This window comes from Sapajus apella, unplaced genomic scaffold, assembly GCF_009761245.1.
Source record: "Sapajus apella isolate SASKATOON/1434 unplaced genomic scaffold, GSC_monkey_1.0 scaffold136, whole genome shotgun sequence".
In the NCBI taxonomy this organism is placed as follows: Eukaryota; Metazoa; Chordata; class Mammalia; order Primates; family Cebidae; genus Sapajus; species Sapajus apella.
In genome coordinates, this window is record NW_022437076.1 from 2698147 (window position 1) to 2720445 (window position 22299).

Sequence of the window (22299 nt, forward strand, 5' to 3'; positions counted from 1 at the left end):
CCCAAAGTGCTGGGATTACAGGCTTGAGCCACCGCGCCCAGCCTAAAAGCAGTAAAATTTTTTAAATTAAAAAAAAAGAAAGAAAAAACTTTGCCCTACTTAACCCAAACCATTAGCAATTTCCTCCAACAAGCAAGACATAGAGAGACACTAGTATGTTTGAGTTCAAAATGCCTAAGCGCATTGTTTAAAAGAATAGACCTTCAACATTTTAAGTCAGTAGACTGTGGGGTAAAAGATTCAGTCAACCTCCACCCTACCAAATTTAATGGAATAATTGCTCAATTAACAATGCAGACATGACAAGTAAACAATGAGAAATTCCAGAAACAACCTATTATTTCCAGATTCCTAAGGTATATTATGGGAGACCAGCCCCTTGACCACCTCCTAGGTGCACACCATGGCATCAAACTAGAACGTGGCTCTGGCAGAAGGCTCAACCTCCTCTCTACCCTCACTTTCTCACATTAGCTTCCAAATTACCACAGGTTTAGGTGCCCTGCGAGCCCCTGCTGTTTCACACCTTCTCTGTCTTTGCTCACAACGTTACTTTTATTTGGAGCACTCTCTTCCCACTCTGTCCAGTTAACTTTTCCAGGAAGCCTTCTGAATTCACTTTCCACTCTCCTCACCCCAACCCATGCCTCTGCCAGCGCTGGACCAAGAGCCTCTCTCTGCGCTTCCATAGTATCCAATACACACCTCCCTCGTGGTGCCCACCACAATACAGTCAGTCCTCATTAGTCATGGATCTTGCATTTGTGAATTCACTACTCGCCAAAACTTACCTGTAACCCTAAAATCACTACTCATGATGTTTTCACAGTCATTCTTAGACATGCACAGAGCAGCAAAAAATTTGAGTCACCCGACGTGCGTGCTCCTAGCTGAGGTCAAAAAAAGCTCTCTGCCTTCTTGTTTCAGGTCATATAAACAAGTGTCCTTTTCGTGGTCTCTTTGGTATCACACTGTTGACGCTTTTGTTGGTGATTTTGTGGTCTAAAATGGCCCCTACACCACTGTGCCTGGGGAGTGTGCTAAAGTGCTGTCTAGTATTCCTAAGTGCAAGACAGCTGTGATGCGTTTTATGAGGAAAAACCTCATTAGATAAACCTCGTTCAGGTACGAGTTACGGTGCTGTTAGGCAGTGAGCCCAACGTTAATGAATCAACAATATATATTAAATAAGATGTCTTTAAACAGAAACACACATAAAACAAGGTTATATAACTGGCCAGGCATGGTGCCTCACACCTGTAATCCCAGCAATTTGGGAGGCTGAGGTGGGCAGATCACTTGAGGTCAGGAGTTTGAGTCCTGCCTGGGCAACACAGCGACACCCTGGCTCTACTAAAAATATAAAAATTAGCCATGAATGGTGGCTCGTGCCTGTAGTCCCAGCTATTTGGGAGGCTAAGGCACAAGAATCACTTGAGCCTGGGAGGCAGAGCTTGCAGTGCTCAGAGATCACGCCACTGCACTCCACCCTGGGCGACGGAGGGAGACTCTGTCAAAAAAAAAAAAAAAAAAAACCCAAAAAACAAAAACAAACAAGGTTATATACTGATTAGTTGATTAAAATGCTGTATCCAGAGGTCTGAAGGAATATAACTCTGTATTTCCCTTAGGAGCAACGATTCAGTACTCACTAATTCAGTCTTTGCGGTGAATTTTATAGAATTTATAGAACATAACCACCACAAATAACAAGAATCAACTGTATACTGTATTCTATTTATGTAACCATTTCTTCCACTAGAACAGAAGTTGGCCACCTAGGCCCGCAGGCCAAATTCAATTCGCCATCTGTCTTTGTAAATAAAGTTTTAATGGAACACAGCCACACTCATTCATTTACATACTGTCTATAGCTACTTTCATGCTACAACAGTAAAGGTGAGTGGTGGCAACAGAGAACATATGGCCTATAAAGAAATTTACTATCCGGCCTTTCATAGAAAAAGTTTGGTGACCTATACACTAGACTCTACACAATCAGAAAAAATAACAATAAGCGTATTTATCTTTACAATCCTAGCACAAAACTGGCACAACAGAACAGGTAAACTTCAGTCTGCTTAAGCAATGAACTCAGAACACAGTCTTCTAATCCAAGAACTCAGGGGCAACTGCATTAAATTCTCCAGACCTGAATAAGTCCTGAAAAAAGACACTATGCAAAGAAAGAAAATAGATAATGACATGTAACAGAAGGAAGAAGAGCAAAAGGAGAAAGATCAAGGCAAACAAAATCATTTGTTGGGTGAAATAAGACAGGAGAAAAAGGAAAACAGACAGACATGTATTACCTTCTATTTGGGTAACAGAGATTAGGAGCTTCCATGGTACAGTTCGGACTGAAACAAAACACTCAGAGAAGCCAAGGAGAAGGAAGGGTTGACAAGAGCTTGGCCAAATAGACAATGGCATTTCTCTTTTCTAAAGACATATTTTCTACAAACAGCACCAAGCATGTTGTAGGTATAGTCACAGTGTGTTGGAGAAAATGCTGAGAATGGTAAGGCAAATCATTGCAGGAGAGGAGAACTCACTAAAGTTTCAGAGACAAACACCTATTGGCCACAGGCAGTGGCGAAGGCTGAGGTGGGAGACTGCTTGAGCCTAGGAGTTCAAGACCACACTGGGCAACCTAACAAGACCTTGTCTCTACATATTTGGCTGAGAATAATGGATGGAATAGGCATAAAAAAAGCATGGGCAAAAAAACAGGCATGGGCAAAAAAATAGGCATGGGCATAAAAAAGGTAGGAACCTAATTATGTAGGTTCCTATCATTATGTGACTGAGGAAATTTTGCTCCTAAACCCATATGTAAAGAATATGAACTGGCCATGGTGGCTCACACCTGTAATCCCAACACTTTGGGGGGCCACGGTGGGTGGATCACTTGAGGTCAGGAGTTTAAGATCAGCCTGGCCAAAATGGTGAAACCCCGTCTCTACTAAAAATACAAAAACTACCTGGGCGTGGTGGCGTGTGCCTATAGTACCAGTCACTTGGGAGGCTGAGGCAGGAGAATTGCTTGAACCCAGGAGGTAGAAGTTCCAGTGAACCAAGATCATGCCTCTGCATTCCAGCATGGGTGACAGAGCGAGACTCCATCATAGAACAAGACAAGACACAACAAAACAAGTCTATCAGTCTCTCATCTATCTGCCACTCCCAATCTCATCTGCTCACTCTTCCCCAGCAGACAGACGTGTATTACATTCTATTCAAGATGCTAATAGAGCAATCAGATCTAAAAAATCCTCAGCAGTTCTATCAGAGACCCTTGCTTTTCCGTGTGAAAATGATTTCTGATGCAGCAATTTAATATCCTTAATTTAACTCCCTGTCAGCAACAACCCATTTGATAAGCAGTACCCTGTTTCGAAAAGGAGATGAAGAAGAGCAGAAGATATAGCCACTAAAGAAAGCATGCCCAGAACCCTGGCAACACTGATTTGGAGTGGCCTGGCTGGCAGATGGGAGAGTTTAAACGTGAAAGTTAATAGGATGCTACTTGCAGTTGAGGTTGGCAGTCCCTCCCCAGGCTGGATGTTCAACCCAAACCACATCTCAAGACTGAAAACCGACAACCCACAAGCTAACCTTCTGCAACCATTGAGAGAGAGAAAGAGAGAGAGAGAAAGAAAGAGAGAGAGAAAGACAGAGAGAGGAGAGAAGGGGGGGGAGAGAGAGATCCAAAGCACATGCTTGGCAGAAGACAAACTAGTTGGGATGTTACCCTTGTTACTAACAACCACCTGAAGCCAAACGTTCTGTTACTCATGGATCTAAATTTAAGTAGTCTGTGCTTGAAATTCTCTAGGAGTTGTCAAAGGAACAATTCCAATTAAGGCTAATCACCCAGTTCTGCTATAATGTTCACTTTGAAAATGAGAATTTGTTTCATTGCCATAAATATATAAAGGAACTACTACAGCATAACACAAACTTTGTCTTTGCTTATGTGTGATTTTGTCTACAAGAAACACCAGGTGAACACACAGAACTGCATCCAGCTGAATCAAGCTGCACAGGAATACACAAAACATACACATGCACACACCCCAAACATCTCCCAGCTACCTCAGTTCACCACATGATCACGTGTTATGAGCCACACCTATTCACAGCTGCTGTTACAACCGCCCAGCAAATGTTTTTGAGACAGAGTTTCATTCTTGTTGTCCAGACTAAAGTACAATGATGTGATCTTGGCTCACTGCAACTTCCATCTCCTGGGTGCATACAATTCTCCTGTCTCAGCCTCCTGAGTAGCTGGGATTACAGGCAGGCACCACCACACCCGACTAAATTGTTGGTGTTTTTAGTAGAGATAGGGTTTCACTATATTGGTCAGGCAAGTCTCAAACTCCGTACCTCAGGTGATCCACCCACCTCAGCTTCCCAAAGTGCTGGGATGACAGTTGCGAGCCACTACAGCCAGCCTCTGTCCATCAAACTTTAAGTAACCCTCCTTCTACCACTTGACAATAACTCACAAGGTGTAACCCTTTCAAAGGCGACTCCCACAAGTCAACTTCATGTCTTCTTCAAGGTAAAGTGCTATATTTAATGTAGTATTTACGTATTTCTTAAGCATTTCACATGTATAAAATTGTACAATAGTTTTAAATTAGGTTCCTATCTTTTTTACTATGTCACTGAGGAAGTTTTTTGAGGGTGGTACTACTAACTCCATTTTCTCCACAAGCCCTGTGGTTTTTACTGCCATGATTTGGCATTTTTAGAAATTTTTAGAAATGCATATGCTGCATTATAGCAGGACTAATTTACGTCCAACTGATAATTTTGAAAAGTTGCAGATTGTTATATATAGTACTATCCCATTTTTTTGTTAAAAAAATGTATTTTAGCCAGGCTTGGTGGCTAACACCTATAATACCAACATTTTGGGAGGCAAAGGCCAAAGCATCACTTGAGCCTAAAATTTGAGAGTAGCCTGAGCAACATAAGGAGATCTCATCTCTACAAAACATTTTTTAAAAATTAGCCAGGCATGGTGGCTCATACCTCCAGTTCCAGCTACTCAAGAGACTGAGGCAGGAGGGTCACTTCAGCCCAGGAAATCAAGGCTGAAGTGAGCCGTGACCATGCCACTGCACTCCTGCCTGGGCAACAGAGAGAGATCCTGTCTCTCAAAACTATTTTTTTAATGCATTTCAGGTTTTTATAGGTATATGCATACATGTATACACTCATAAATGCTTAGAAAAAGGTCTGGAAGGACATCAATCAGTTAATAGTGATTTCTCTGAAGGAAAGAATACAAGTGACTGCCACTGTAAACTACATATACTTTATTTATCTTTTTGGAGACGAAGTCTCACTCTGTTGCCCAGGCTGGCATGATCTTGGCTCACTACAACCTCCGCCTCCTGGGTTCAAGTGATTTTCTTGCCTCAGCCTCCTGAGCAGCTGGGATTCCAGGCAGACACCACCATGCCCAGCTAATTTTTGTATTTTTAGCAGAGACAAGGTTTTACCATGTTGGCCAGGCTGGTCTCAAACTCCTGACCTCAGGTGATCCGCCTGCCTCAGCCTCCCAAAGTACTGAGATTATAGGCGTGAGCCACCGCGCCCAACCTAAGCTAAATATACATTTCTGTTTAACTTAGAGACAATGAATTGGTATTAGTTATGCAACTTAAAAAGTTCCCTTTAAAATGAAATGAATTTGTTCCAGTACTAGAAGTATTCAAAAGAGTGATCATTAAAAAAATCCAATTATATCATCCCTCTGCTTAAAATCCTCAGTACCTACATGATTAACGTTTGATGGATATTCTGAATACACTGATTTGATCATTACACATTCTATGCTTGTAGCAAAATATGTAGCCCATAAATATGTACAATTATTACATGTCAATTTTAAACATGACCAACACAACTCTGAAAAAATAAAAACCCCTCAATATCTGACAGCCAAACTTCAAAATATTTATGAAGGACCTGGCCCCTGCTACCTTCTATGGCCTCGTCCCTCACTGCTCTTCTCTTCATTTGTGTATCAGCTAGGATTTATTTAGAATCTTCCATATGCAGACACTGGGGACAAAGAAGTGAACACACTAGATGTAACTCTACTCTCATAGAGCCTTCAATCTAGCAAGGGAAAGATCTTCACAAAACTACATTTAGAAGCACTTAACTAGAAATGTGGTATTACAAAGGAGAAATAGCCAGTCTCTGGGATCAGGAAATGCTTCCCTGAAAACATGACATTTGGGCTGAGACCTGAAGGGTAAGAAAGAAAGTGACTGATAAAGGCAGAAATACTCGTGAAAGGTAAGTGCATTGTGGGCAGAGAGATATACAACAGCCAGGAGCCAGAAAAGAGCTTGGACCCCTTCAAGGAAGAAGCCAGTGTGACTGGAACACAGTAACAAAGGAAGGAACAAAAGTCTGAAAAGTATAAAATTGTAAGTAGCAGGAGCCAGATCATGAGAGGCCCAGTGGACTATGTCCAAGATTTTAGAACTGATTATAACAGCAAACAGAAATAACTGACCACTTTCAAAAAGGGAGTAGGCATGATCAGAAATGGGTATTTGGAAGTTCATTCATTTGAGTTACTGTCTAAAAACAAAGGCCAGAAGAGGACCAGGAATAAATCTGAAAAGACTATTAGGGACTTCTTTCAATAGTACATGGATAACTGAAAGGGTCATAGCTTCAACTATGATGGCAGCTATGAGAAAGGAGAGAAGTGGATGGCTTCAACAGTATCCACCTCCTAATACCAGGTGGTACTGACTGGATGTGGGAACAGAGGAAGGAAACGTGTCAGGCATGACTCAAGGTGCTCACAAGAGAACTTCTCACACTCGGGTCTCCAGCCATACTGAAGTACTCGCAGTTCCCACCGCCGCCATGCCTCATCCAAGTTTTCATGCCTCTGTGTAGAAATGCCTTTACATCATCTTTAAGCTGCAAAATGCGGCCTCGCCCCAGCCTTCCCTAACCATGACTGGATTGGGTGTTCCAACGGCATGCTCCCTCAGCCTCTCATGCTCGCCTTTATCACAGTACTTAGCACACTGAACTATAACAACATCTGTCTTTCTCACATGACCAAATGCTCTTTGAGGTTAAAAGTCATTTTTGGTTGTTGTAACTTCATTGAATTCTCAATGCTTACTTCTTATCACTGCGCGTGTTCCAAGGAACAGAGAAAGCAAGCTGAGTTCTTGGGACCTACTGTAAGAAAAAAAAAGAATATAGAAAGCTAACTTGGGCCTGAGAAAGCAGGTAAAAATGGCAGTGTGGTTTCCTGACTAGATAAATGAAGAGTTATGAAACTGCAGATTTCTTTTTTTTTTTTTTTTTTTTAAACAGAGTCTTGCTTCTTCACCCAGGCTGGAGTGCAGTGGGACAATCTCGGCTCACTGCAAACTTTGCCTCCCGATTCAAGCAATTCTCCTGCCTCAGCTTCCTGAGTAGCTAGGATTACAGGCACGAGGCACAATGCCCAGCTAATTTTTTTGTATTTTTAGTAGAGATGAGGTTTCACCATGTTGTCCAGGCTGGACTCGAACTCCTGACCTCAAGGATCTGCCCAACTCAGCTTCCCAAAGTGCTGGGATTACAGGGGTGAGCCACTGTGCCCAGCCAGAAACTGCAGATTTCTTCCTCAAGTGCTGGTAGCCTAAAATGAACAGACCAAACTCAAAGATGTTAATTTAAAAAAACTAAGGGAAATAGTTACCCAAGGATGTTGTACAAGCTAAAAATATATAAGTAGCTTCATTAATAGTTTAGAAAACAAATTACCACATTGCATTCTACACAAGTATTTAAAATTTTTACTAAAAATATATTCATATATTATTTGTATAATTAGAAATAAGATGGTCAGAAGTGGTGGTTCACACCTGTAATCCCAGTACTTTGTGAGGCCAAGAGGGGCAGATCACCAGGTCACGAGTTCAGGACCAGTCTGGCCAACATCTTGAAACCCTGTCTCTACTAAAAATAAAAAAAATAAGCCAGTATGGTGGTGTGTGCCTATAATCCCAGCTCCTCAGGAAGCTGAGGCAGGAGAATCACGTGAACCCAGGAGGCAGAGGTTGCAGCGAGCCCAGATTGCGCCACCGCACTCCAGCTTTGGCGACAGTGCGAGACTCCATCTCAAAAAAAAAAAGAAAGAAATAAAATGCGACAGACATGCTACCTGATGCCTATAATCCCAGATCCTTTGGGAGGCCCAGGTGAGAAGACTGTCTGAGGCCAGGAGTTTGAGATCAACCTGGGCAACAGGGTAAATCTCCATTTCTACAAAAAATTAGCTGGGTGTGGTGGTGTGTACCTGTAGTCCTAGCAACTCAGGCGGCTGAGGCAGGAAGTTCACTAGAAATCAGGAGTTTGATGGCATCACTGCACTCCAGCCTGAGCAACAGAGTGAACCCTATTTTGTGTGTGTGTGTGTGTGTGTGTGTATATATATATATATATTATATTTATTTTTTTTTTTTTGAAGACAGGGTCTCACTCATCACTCAGGTTGGAGTGCTGTGGTGTAGCCTTGACCTCTTGGGTTCATTCTTGAATTTTTTTTTTTTTTTTCTGAGACAGGGTCTTGCTCTGACACCTAAGCTGGATCATAGCTCACTACAGCCTTTAACTCCTGGACTCAAGCAATCCTCCCACCTCAGACTCTTGAGTAGCTAGGACTACTGGCCTGCACCACCATGCCCTGCTAATTTTTGAAAAATTTTTTTGTAGAGCCAGAAGCCTTACTTTGTTGCCTAGGCTGGTACTGAATTCCTGGGTTCAAGCCATCCTCCTGCCTCAGCCTCCCAAAGTGCTGGGATTACAGATGGAGCCAGCACACTGGACCTCGACTCTTTCTTCTCCCTGAGCTCCCCATGTTCAACCAAGTCTTTTGGAACCAAGTTCCAAGTATGACCAACCCTTCAACATCTAGCCCTAGCTTACAACACCCACTGAGTGAATACTACCCTTAAGGCGCAATGAACCAGCCACTACAGTTTTCCAACTACTGTGCTCTCTGTCTCCCCCTAGCCTCAGGCCTTTGCATATGCTATTTCCTTTGCCTGGGAGTCGCTTTACCACACTCCTTTCCCTTCTCTAGCTAACTCCCACTTGTTATTTACACTTCAATTGACCAATGACTGCTTTGGTCCCACGGCTATGTGCTCTCATATATTTGGTGGGTACTCCAAAACAAAATTAATTACACTATATTCTAACTGCCTGTCCAGTCTCTTGCATCCTCCACTAGAATGCAGAGACAGCAAGAGATCTTGTCCACTATATCTTTAGTGACTGGCACACTGTGAATTATTACTCACTGAGTAAATGCAGAGGAGAAGTCTTCTAAACAAGCCTGTGATTTTCTACTGTCATTTCTCCTGGCTTAAAGGAAAAAGTCCCAGCCCAAGAGTTATAAGAGGATATCCCATAGAAAGCTGATCACAAATCAGGCTTACCAATCTGTACATGCTACTTTAGTTCATTCTTGGAATATAAGGTCAACCAAGAGGAGAAAACAAGTACAAAATCCCACACAGAGTCCTAAAGCATCATGCTGATGACGCCGAACAAAAAGCAGCAACAAAAAAAAAAAAAAAAATTCAAATCCTTTTACTAAATTCTGCAGTGACACACAGTGGTGAGAGAGGGAAGCGCGTAAGAAAGATGAAGTGGAGGTGAGAAGGGAAAGGAGCACCAGGAGCCTCAAGTGCTTTGTCTTCCTTGCAGTCAGTGGGAAGGCTCTGTGCCTCACAGCTGGATGAACCAGGGCACCCAGGCTTACTGAGCTAGTTTGGCTCATTGTATCACTCTCAGAAACTTACATCACTGGGACTCAGGCTCCCCAGCCCATTCTCTTGCTCAGAATCCTTCCCAGACTCAGTGCCCTGGGAAGACCGTGGATGTGATGGATGAATCCAGATCTCCAGGCGAGTGGTGTCATCTCCAACATGCCGGAAAGTAGACTTCTTTCCTTTCCGCCATTGGTCAGAGTTCAGCTCAAATTCCTCATGTTGCTTCTTTTCCATCTGTTCTGCCTATGTAACATACAAACACATAAGCTCATGGCCAGGAACAGTGGCTCACGCCTGTCATCCCAGAACTTTGAGAGGCCAAGGCAAGCGGGTCACTTGAGGTCAGGAGTTCAAGACCAGCCTGACCCACATAGTGAAACCTCATCTCCACTAAAAATACAAAATTAGCTGGGTGTGGTGGCACACACCTATAATTCTCGCTACCCTGGAGGCTGAGGCATGAGAATAGCTTAAACCCAGGAGGCAGAGGTTGCAATGAGCTGAGATCGCACCACTGCATTCCAGCCTAGACAATAATAGCGAAACTCTGTCTCAAACAACCAACAACAAAAAAAAACCGCCTAAGTTCAGACTCTCCAGAGATTCAGCTTATAAAGAGAAAAGCCTAACCTCACCTGTGTTTGTTGCCTAATCACAACAAAAAGACTGTACCACAGTCCCAAAGTAGCAGAGTGTCATCTGCTTTGTCTCATTAAAGTTAATAATTCTGCAGACTGAATGCGGCAGAACATGTACATCCAAGGGCCCCCTGAAAGCACTCCAGAAGATCACAGTTTTGTTCTGCACAGTGTCTGACTGATTACCCATCAGCACAGCCTGATGGGACCATTTAAGGACACTATCAGTCATTCCCTGAGGACACACACTCAGCAACAATTGCGCCCTGGAAAAACCTCCTTGGCTATGATACTGCCACTGTGCAAAGCTAGGACACAAAGACGCTAAGGGAAATGCATTACTCTAGGAAGGAATGGTTCTGCGGCATCCCCACTCACCTTTCGCTTGGTCTCTTCAAACAAGCTCATGAGACTTTCCTTGGCAGTCAGGATAGGGTTGCTGGCAGCTAAACTGCGCATATAGTAATATACAGCATCAAGCTTCCTCCTCTGTGGAAAGAGGCCAGAGACATTCAGTCAACCAATTCTCTTCCTAACTACAGCACGAGGCAGCTGACTCAGGAAACCCTACTATCTTTCCCAGCCTGTCTCCCAAGCTGAGAGGAATTCCAACAACAGAATCAGAAATACCATTCATGGGAGAAGCCCTCGCAATTACATCACCGATCTCTTCTTACACAGTATATCATATATGCAGAGGTGCTCCAAGAACCAAGTACTCATAAGGAGAGACAGGAATAAACAGCCTCTTAAAATATAAACAGAAATTACATCTTATTCTTAGAGAAAGCAAGATATTGAATTCACTTATATTTCCTTCTTATCAGAGTCAGTATGGTATAAAGAAATCATGAAATTATAAGCCAGACAGACCTGCGTCCAAATACTAGCTTATATAGGAGCTGACTTATTATTACATTATTATGTCATAATCTTCCTCAGCTCCCATATCCTCAACATTACAATGGGAGAAATAGTACCCACTGGAGGTACTATTGGAGTACCTCAGGTTTACAAAGTGTTGTCCACCGTCTCACACTTAATTGTATTGAATCAATGATGTTGCCATTGTTATTGATAATTTTTAATAATAATCAGTAGCTGAACATTTTATGGATATTCAATAAATTCGGCAAATAAATACAAGTCTATTTATAAGCAATTAATAGGGAAAAGAAGAAGAAAAAGGAAGTGGGTCAGAAAGGAGGAAATAGGAAACCATTGAAACAAAGGTGGAAAGAATATCCAAAAGGCTTTTCCACTTTTTCTCCAACTTCATGTTCATTTTCACTGTTTTCCATAACTGTCTCAAAATACATTTAAAATACTAGCTTCTCTCTCTGGTCAGTATCTATTCATTCTTCAAAACTCCTATCTTGTATTCATCTAGCATGGATAAAGGCACAGGTTCTAATGTCAAATGCCTGAGTCTGAATTTGGTCTTGCATTTATTAGGTAGGACACTAGGCATGTTAACCTAGAGAGGTTTCATTATTTGCAAAATGCAGATGTTTACAACATACGGCTCCCAAACAGATTAAATTTTCATAACACATATAGTTTAATAGAATATCTGGCACACCATCACAGTTAAAGGGTAGCTATTTTTATTATTCCAATCCATACTAATTTTTGCCTATACTACTCCCTGATTGGAGACTATATCTTAATCAATTCTATAAAATATTACTTCATACCAAAAAATTTCTGAGAGATACGACTTATAATCAATATCTACTGTGTTTTAATTGGCAGCCTTTTTCTTTCTTAGTGGAACAGAAGATAATGGTGCACCTAACAATCCATTACATATTTATCAAGTCTAATTTATACCATTGTCTATACATCTCATTTATTTTCTCAACACAATTTTTTTCAGGAAAGAAAGCAAATCAGTATTTTATCACTCCTGGCATCTAGCAAAGCACTGCACACAGGCTGTATTCTCAGTAAATACCTGAGATTCACTGACTGAAAGGGACAGAATGACTGACTAACTGGAAGTGGCAGAAAAGTTGGGAAAATGATGTTAACAGACAACTAAGATGAATCAGAGACAAAAAAAAAAGAGAGATGGAGGAAAAGAACTTGAAGGAAGTGCTAATCTAGGTCAGAGGTTTGTGAAAAAAAAATTTAATTCAAAAGGCAAAAAGTCACCGAGGGAATTCAGCACAGTTGCAACATACAAGATCAACACACAAAATTCAGTTACATTTCTATATACTAGCAATGAGCAATTTGAAAAAGGAAAAAGAAAACAATTCCTGACTGGACGCAATGGCTTGGGCCTATAATCCTAGTACTTTCGGGGTCAGAGGAAGGAGGATCACTTGAAGCCAGGAGTTAAAGACCAGCCTGGGCAACATAGTAAGATCCTGTCTTTTTTTTTTTTTTCTTTTTTGAGACAGAGTCTTGCTCTGTCACCCAGGCTGTAGTAGAGTGGCACAATCTCGGCTCACTGCAACCTCAACCTCCAGGGTTCGAGAAATTCTTCTGCCTCAGCCTCCCAAGTAACTGAGACTACAGACATGCGCCACCACGCCCAGCTAATTTTTGTATTTTTAGTAGAGACAAAGTTTCACCATGTTGGCCAGGCTAGTCCTGAATGCCTGACTCTCAGGTGATCCGCCCACCTTGGCCTCCCAAAGTGCTGGAATTACAGGTGTGAGACACTGTACCTAGCCAAGACGCTGTCTCAAAAAAATAAAGAAAAGAAAAGAAAAAGAAGAAAGAGAGGAAAAAAAGAAAATTCCTTTTGCAAAAGCATCAAAAAGAATGACATACTTGGCCGGGCGCGGTGGCTCATACCTCTATTTCCAGCACTTTGGGAGGCTGAGGCGGGTGGATCATGAGGTCAGGAATTTGAGACCACCCTGACCAACACGGTAAAACTGTCTTCACCAAAAATACAAAAATTAGCCAGGTGTGGTGGTACACACCTGAATCCCAGCTACTTAGGAGGCTGAGGCAAGAGAATCGTTTGAACCTGGGAGGCAGAGGCTGCGATGAGCCAAGCGGAGGTCGTGCCACTGGACTCTGGCCTGGGCCACAAGAGTGAAACTCTGTCTCAAAAAAAAAAAAAAAAAAAAAGGTGAAAGTATAAAATTCTTAGAAAACATAGAGGTAAATTTTCTTAACCTTGGATTTGGTAATGGTTTCACAGCTGTGAAAGGAACAAAAGAAAAAAAGATAAACTGGACTTCGTCAAAATTAAAAACAAACTTTTGTGCATCAAAGGATACTCTCAATAAAGACAATCCACAAAATGGAAGAAAATGTTTGCAAATCATGTATCTAATAAGGGTCTAGCATCCAGAGTACATAAAGAACTCATACATCTTGACAACACAAAAAGTAACAATTTTTAAAATGATAAAGAACTTGAATAGACATTTCTCTAAAGATGACATGCAAATGACCGATGTGCTTATGAAAAAATGCTAATCATTAGAGAAACATAAAACCATAAATGTGATATCACCTTACGGCCATTACAATGGCTACTACCAGAAAAGCACAAAATAACAAGTGTTGGCAAGAAAACGGAGAAATCAGAAGCCTTATGTGCTGTTGATGGGAATGTGAAATGGTGTAGCTGCTATGGAAAACAATATGGTTGTTAAAAAACTAAAAACAGAACTATCATATCATCTACTAATTTGTTTTCTGGGTACATACCCAAAAGAACTGTAAGCAAGTTCCTAAAGAGTTTTTATTTGTACACTCACGTTCACTGCAGCATTATTCACAACAGCCAACAGATGGAAGCAATTCAAGTATCCATCAATGGGTGAAGGTACATATAAAATGTGGTATATATATACATTGTGAAATATAATTCACCCTCAAAAAGGAGGAAAATACAACACAGATGAACCCCGAGGACCTAAGCTAAGTGAAATAAGCCAGTCACAAAAGAACAAATACTGTATAATTCCACTTCTATGAGATACCTAGAGTAACCAAATTCATACTGACAGAAAAGAAGCAGCTGGGTGTGGTGGCTCACACCTGGAATCCCAGCACTTTGGGAGGTCAAGCTGGGAGGATCACGAGGTTAGGAGATTGAGACCATCCTGGCCAATGGGGTGAAATCCCATCGCAACTAAAAATACAAAAAATTGGCTGGGCGTGGTGGCAGGTGCCTGTAGTCCCAGCTACTCAGGAGGCTGAGGCAGAAGAATCGCTTGAACCTGGGAGGCAGAGGTTGCAGTGAGCCGAGATCACCCCACGTATTCCAGCCTGGGTGACAGAGGGAAACTGCCTCAACCAACAAAAAATGGGTGGTTGCTGCAGAGGCTGAGGGAAGAGGGAATGAGGAGCTGTTATTTAATAGATAGGGAGTTTCAGTTTTGTAAAATGAAGCAAATTCTGGAGACTGCTTACACTACAGTATGAATGTACTTAATGCTACTGAAGCTACGCTTACAAACAAGTAAGACAGGCTGGGCGCAGTGCTCACGCCTGTAATCCAGCACTGTGGGAGACTGAGCACGGTGGCTCACGCCTGTAATCCTAGCACTGTGGGAGACTGAGCGCAGTGGCTCACGCCTGTAATCCCAGCACTGTGGGAGACTGAGCGCGGTGGCTCACGCCTGTAATCTAGCACTGTGGGAGACTGGGCGTGGTGGCTCACGCCTGTAATCCAAGCACTCTGGGAAGCTGAGTGTGGTGGCTCAAGCCTGTAATCCAGCACTGTGGGAGACTGAGCGTGGTGGCTCACACCTGTATCCCAGCACTGTGGGAGACTGAGCGCGGTGGCTCACGCCTGTAATCCAGCACTGTGGGAGACTGAGCGCAGTGGCTCACGCCTGTAATCCCAACACTGTGGGAGGCTGAGCGCGATGGCTGACGCTTGTAATCCCAGCACTGTGGGAGGCTGAGCGCCGTGGCTCACACCTGTAATCCCAGCACTGTGGGAGGCCGGGCGCGGTGGCTCACGCCTGTAATCCCAGCACTTTGGGAGGCTGAGCATGGTGGCTCATGCCTGTAATCCAAGCACCGTGGGAGGCCAAGGGGGGCAGATCACAAGGTCAAGAGATTGAGACCATCCTGGCCAACATGGTGAAAGACCAACTCTACTAAAAATACAAAAATTAGGCCGGTGTGGTGGCTTATGCCTGTAATTCCAGCACTTTGGGAGGCCAAGGCGGATGGATCACCTGAGGTCAGGAGTTTGAGACCAGCCTGGCCAACATGGCAAAACCCCGTCTCTACTAAAAATACTAAAATTAGCCGGGTGTGGTGGCAAGCACCTGTAGTTGGGAGGCTGAGGCAGAAGAATCACCTGAACCTGGGAGGTAGAAGTTGCAATGAGCTGAGATCACGCCACTGCACTCCAACCTGGGTGACAGAGCGAGACTCCATCTCAAAATAAATAAAAAATTAGCCAGCCGTGGTGGTGTGCATCTGTAATCCCAGCTACTCAGGAGGCTGAGGCAGAAGAATCGCCTGAACCTGAGAGGTGGAGGTTGCAGCGAGCTGAGATCACGCCACTGCACTCCAGCCCGAGCCACAGAGAGAGACTACATCTCAAAAAAAAGAAAAAACCAAACAAACAGTAAGACAACTCTAGTGCAGTGGCTCAGGCCTGTAATCCCAGCACTCTGGGAGCCTGAGGCAGGTGGCTCGCTTGAAGTCAGGAGTTCAAGACCAGCTGAGCAACATAGTAAAACCTCATCTATACCAACAACACAAAAAAAATTAGCCAGGTATGGTGGCATGCGCCTATGGTCCCAGCTACTTGGGAGGCTGAGGCAGGTGGCTCGCTTGAAGTCAAGAGTTCAAGACCAGCTGAGCAACATAGTAAAACCTCATCTATACCAACACCACAAAAAAAATTAGCCAGGTATGGTGGCGTGCGCCTATGGTTCCAGCTACTTGGGAGGCTGAGGTGGGAGGATAACTTGAGCCTGGGAGGCGGAGGTTGCAGTGAGCCGAGATCATGCCACTGCACTCCAGCCTGAGTGACAGAGACTCTCTAATAAAAAAAAAAAAAAAAAAAAAAAAGAAAGATAGGCAGGGCTGGTGGCTCACACCTGTATCCCAGCACTTTGAGAGGCTGAGGCGGGAAGATCACCTGAGCTCAGGAGTTCAAGGCTAGCTTGGACAACATGACGAAACCCCGCCTCTACAAAAAAATACAAAAATTAGCTGGGCGTGATGGCAGGCACCTGTAGTTGCAGCTACTTGGGGGGCTGAGGCAGGAGAATTCTTTGAACCCAGTGGGAGGTAGAGGCTGTAGTGAGCCGAGATTATGCCACTGTATTCCAGCCTGGGTGACACAAAGTGAGACCAGGTCTCAAAAAAAAAGAAGAGTAAGTGGTTGGGAGCAGTGGCTCACGCCTGTAATCCCAGCAGTTAGTGAAGCCAAGACAAGAGGATCACTTGAGGCCAGGAGTTCCAAGACCAGCCTGGGCAGCAGAGTAAGAAAGACCCTATCTATACAAAAAATCAAAATATTAGGTAGGTATGGTGGTGTGTGCCTGTAGTCCCAGCTAATCAGGAGGCTAAGGGAGGAGGATCACTTGAGCCCAGGAGGTCGAGACTGCAGTGAGCTATGATTCTGTCACTGCACTCCAGCCTAGGTGACAGTGAGAGCCTATCTCTTAAATACACACACACACACACACACACACACACACACACACACACACACACAAAGGGAAGAAGATAAATTTTATGAGAATTTTACAATTTAAAAACTGCTGGACGCAGTGGCTCATGCATATAATACCAGTGTGAGCCTGAGGTAGGTAGATCACTTGAGGTCAGGAGTTCAAGACCAGCCTGGTCTACATAGTGAAACCCCGTCTCTACTAAAAATACAGAAAAATTAGCTGGGGGTGGTGGCATGCACCTATAATCCCAGCTACCCTGGAGGCTGAGGCGGGAGAATAGCTTGAACCCGGGAGACAGAGGTTGCAGTGAGCCGAGACTGCAGCACTGCACTCCAGCCTGGGCAACAGAGCAAAACTCCATCTCAAAAAATACACACACACTTGTGTGTGTGTAAAACAAACAAACAAACAAAAATATATATATATAATTAAAATTTTTCTCAATGGGCAACAGAAGTGAATAGATATTTCTCCCAATAGTAAATGAGCACATGAAAAGATGCACATCATTAGTTGCTAGAGGAATGCAATAAAAAACTACAACGAGTTATCACCTAATACTCACTAGGTTTCTGGATATCACTAAACTGACTGTAAAGTTTACATGGGCAGGCAAAAGATCCAGAAGAGCCAACACAATACTGAGGGACAAAGGTGGAAGACTGACACTGGACTTCAAGGCATACTATTAAAGCGACAGGAACCAAGACAGTATGACACTGACCAAAGAACAGACACATAGATCAGTGGGAACAGACACAGGCCGAGCAATAAACTCATGCAAATATACTCATCTGGTCTTTGACAAAGGAGCAAAGGCAATTCAATGGTGAATCGACAGTCATTTCAACAAATGGTGCTGGAACAACTGTATATCCACCTATATCAATTAATCTATACAGGAGCCTGACACTTTTCAAAACTAACTCAAAATGGATTACAGACCTGAATGTAAAATATAAAACTATACAACTCCTAGAAAATAACACAAAATTAAGTTAATCGTGGGTTTCAAGACGACTTCTTAAATAAACACCAGAAGCATAACCCATGAAAGAAATAACTGTTAAGTTGGATTTGATTAAAACTTCCGCTCTGCAAAAGACACTGATGAAGAATGAGAAGACAAACCATAGTATGGAAGAAAATATGCAAAACACATACCTCATAAAGGACTTGTATCCAAACTATACAAAGAACTATTTTATTTATTATTATTATTATTTTTGAGACAAAGTCTTGCTCTGTCACCAGGCTGGAGTGCAGTGGTGTGATCTCAGCTCACTGCAACCTCCACCTCCCGGGTTCAAGCAATTCTCCTGCCTCAGCCTACCAATTAGCTGGGACTACAGGTGTGCACCACCATACCCAGCTAATTTTTGTATTTTTAGTAGAGATGGGGTTTCACCATGTTGGCCAGTAGTCTCAATCTCTTGACCCCGTGATCTGCCCGCCTTGGCCTCCCAAAGTGCTGGAGCCACCACGTGGCTCAAAGAACTCTTAAGAACTCCACTAGGGAAAAAACTCGTTTTTCAAAATGGGCAAAAAGGGGAGGGGCAAAAGATCTGAACACCTCACTGAATAAGATATGTAGATGGCAAGCATATGCAAAGATGCTCAACATCATGTATCATTAGAGAACTGCAAAAAGTCACATATTGTATGATTCCATTTATATGAAACATCCAGAATAAGTAAGATATAGAGACAGAAATCAGACTAGCGGTTGCCAGGGGCTGAGGGGAGAGAGGGAAGAAAAGCAGTAAGTCTGAGGTCTCCTTTTGGGGTGATGAAAATGTTCTGACACTAGCTAAAGGTGATGGTTAATTTTCTAATTAACATTTTATTCAATGATTACAAAGAAGGAATAAGGAAAAGATGGATATGGAGAAAAGGGAAGGAGAAAATAAAGCTGCAAAGAGGGGTGGGAAAAAATAATCACATAAACCCATCACAGAGAAGAACGAAGTAAAAAGAGGAGAGAGATTCAACAAATTCTGAAGGAAGGGTTTCAGCAAACCACATTACTTAATCAACTATTTTAACCCATAATTATTAAGAATTTTCTTGGGAGGCTGACGTAGGAGGATTGCTTGGGCCAAGGAATTCGAGACCAGCCTGGGCAACAAAGCAATACCCCGTCCCTACAAAAAAATGTTTTTCATTATCTGGGTATGGTAGTGTGTGCCTGCAGTCCCAGTTACTTGGAAGGCTGAAGCAGGAGAATCACCTGAGCCAGGAGTTTGTGTCACTGCACTCCAGCCTGGGTGACAGAGCAAGACCCTGCCTCTCTTAAAAAAAAAAGAAAGAAAAGAAAATTTCCTCCTTGCTAATGAACATCGTAGCTGCTGCTTTTTTTTTGTTGTTTTTTTTTTTTTTTGAAACAGTCTCTCACTGTCACCCAGGCTGGAGTGCAGTAAAGTGATTTTGGCTCACTGCAACCTCCGCCTCCCAGATTCAAGTGATTTTCCTGCCTTAGCCTCCCAAGTAGCTGGGATTATAGGCGCCTGCCAACATGCCCAGCTAACTTTTTATATTTTTAGTAGAGACGGGGTTTCACTGTGTTGGCCAGGCTGGTCTGAAATGCTTGACCTCATGACCCACCCGCCTTGGCCTCCCAAAGTGCTAGGATTACAGGCGTGAGCCACCATGCTCAGCCAGCTGCTTCTTATGATTGAACATTTGGTACCTACCCCTGGTCACCACTTTCCCTCTTAAATTCAGCTTTCTGCCTAGGAGCCCTCTCAGCTCCTAAGGCCCACTTCTCCATTAGAGACATATTTAGAGCACAATGATAAGACCTAGAGAGGGACAATCTGGTGCTGACTGTGCTTCTGCTAAGGAGGCACCTTAGATGAAAAGCTGAAAGAAGTAACAGGATCTAGGGAAAGGAAGCAAAGATGTGACTTAGAGCTAGGTGAAAACTTTAAGGGAGAGAAGTAAGCCTGATTCTTCTTCCAGAATGAGTTGCCTAGTTCAACGGGAAGGAAAGAGAATCAAGACAAAATTCAGAGCAGAAGCTCTGGTCAGAAACAGAATGGAGTTTAGCTGGAGCATGACCATTTCCTTAGGAATTTAAGTGCAGTGGTAAGTGGATGGATGAAGTAAAGTGAAGTAAGGAAACCCAGACAACTTACTTCTGAGAGCAACCATAACGAAAAGAGTTTGAGGAGCTTTTTTTTTTTTTCTTTTTGAGACACAGTCTCACTCTGTCTCCCAGGCTGTAGTGCAGTAGCTCGATCTCAGCTTACTGCAACCTCCGCTTCCCAGGTTCTAGCGATTCTCCTGCCTCAGCCTCCAAAGTAGCTGGGACTACAGACGTGCGCCACCAGGCCCGGCTAATTTTTGTACTTTTTAGTAGGAACAAGGTTTCACCATTTTGGAGAGGCTGGTCTCGAACTCCTGACCTCCTGATCCTTGGCCTCCTAAAGTGCTGGGATAACAGGCGTGAGCCATCATGCCCGGCCTGAGAGGCTATTCTTTGGGTTACAGTGATGAGAAGAAATAAAGCTCTAGGAACTAGTATCACACTCTATATTGTAAGATACTTCATGCAAAGCACTTCCCCTGTCCACAGGATTTCTTACCGTATACACTGCCAGCAAAGCCAACTGGTTATAGGGGCGCCCATTCTTGGGAGCAATGTGCTGGGCCTTCAGGTACCAACTAAAACAGAAAAACAGTAAGAAAATGCTAGTTTCAGGTTAGCTTTTTCCCAATTCACCCTGATAGCCCTAATACTTAAGACATAAGGTAGAATGTGAGATGTAACAGTGGAGTGGTAAGGCATGACTACAGGGACCAACAGGGTTACCTACAAAATATCCACATGAGAAGCAGCTTGAGGGGCCTATTGCTCTTACTAAGGCTTTGCTTACAGCACATGGGGAAGAGAAATGATGAAGTGGAGGTAAAGTACCTGCGTGCTTTCCCGTAGTTGGCTGTATCACTGGCTTGCTCCCGGTACCTGGCAATATCTCCTTGGCATATCATACACCGCTGGGCACTGATCAAGGCATATTTTACCTTCAGAAAAAACAATCGGTTAGTAGACAAGGCAAGAAACACTAACTTCAAACCTCAAAGGACAGGGATGGGGTGAAAATGACAACAGAGCACTGATAAGGCACTGGCAGTTCTCAACAAAGTATAAAGTATTCAGCCTAGCCAAAAAATGACCATAAAACAGTCAGCAGTGTGATACAAAATTTACCAAGAAAACACAGTGGGAGAAGGGAGAGAGCGTGATTCTAGAGTCCCTGGCAAATGAAAGGAAACATTCTGATGTGAGTGGTCAGGAGACCTGACTCTATGGAATAGTGTTTGATCTCAAGGAAGTCTTTGGGTGCTCTGGGACTCAGTTTCTTCATCTGAATATAAAAATGATTAGTCTACAGGGTAACTGGAGGAAATATATAAATATTTTATAAAAAGATATACAAATATTATGACAATTGTTTATACTGTTTTTTTCCCCCCAATAATTTTTTTTTAGATAGAGTCTCACTCTGCGCCCAGGCTGGAGTACAGTGGTGTGATCTTGGCTCACAGCAATCTCTGCCTCCTAAGCTCAAGCAACTCTCATGTGTCAGCCTCCTGAGTAGCTGGGACAACAGGCATGAACCACCATGCCCGGCTAATTTTTGTATTTTTAGTAAAGACAGGGTTTCGCCATGTTGCCCAGGCTGGCCTCAAACTCATGGCCTCAAGTGATCCGCCTGCTTCAGCCTCTCCAAGTGCTGGGATTACAGACGTGACACACTACACCCGGCCCCTCTGTTCTTTTTCTACCATCATTATAGTCTTTAAACTGTTAATATCACTGCATTTTATCACTGCATTACATTACCTTTGCCTAAAACAAGGAATTATCCTTTATCAAACATTAACAATATGCCACACACCGTGCAGTACTGTAAGTTTTCTCACTGATAGGTTTGGCATCTGTCTCAGAAAACAGAGTAAACCAATCCCAAGACATGTGCCACCACAGTATCTCCCTAAGGAATACCACCTCACAGCATACAATATAATTCCACTCTACTCCACACAAAAGAAATTAACATATCACTGAATAAAGAACAAAGCCTCATCGAGAAGGAGATACTAACCCCTCAAGAAAGCACACTCGCTAGTGAAATAGCTACTGCATACCAACCTCCCACTTAGCACATAACTTACACATCACATACCCTTTAAGTCCTAACTATTCCACAA

General features: G+C 43.1%; 1 protein-coding gene across 4 annotated transcripts in view; it reads right to left on the reverse strand.

Moving 5' to 3' along the window:
• The window catches only part of SMG6 (SMG6 nonsense mediated mRNA decay factor), a 240643-nt gene that overhangs the window by 207856 nt on the left and 10488 nt on the right, over nucleotides 1-22299 (reverse strand). For all 4 annotated transcript variants that reach the window (XM_032263411.1, XM_032263413.1, XM_032263414.1 and 1 more), the window contains exons 5-8: nucleotides 21002-21108; nucleotides 20670-20748; nucleotides 10841-10951; nucleotides 9855-10067 (exon numbers count right to left, since the gene is read on the reverse strand). In XM_032263411.1, the coding sequence (XP_032119302.1) occupies nucleotides 9855-10067; nucleotides 10841-10951; nucleotides 20670-20748; nucleotides 21002-21108 (510 nt within the window). The remainder of the gene's footprint in view (nucleotides 1-9854; nucleotides 10068-10840; nucleotides 10952-20669; nucleotides 20749-21001; nucleotides 21109-22299) is intronic.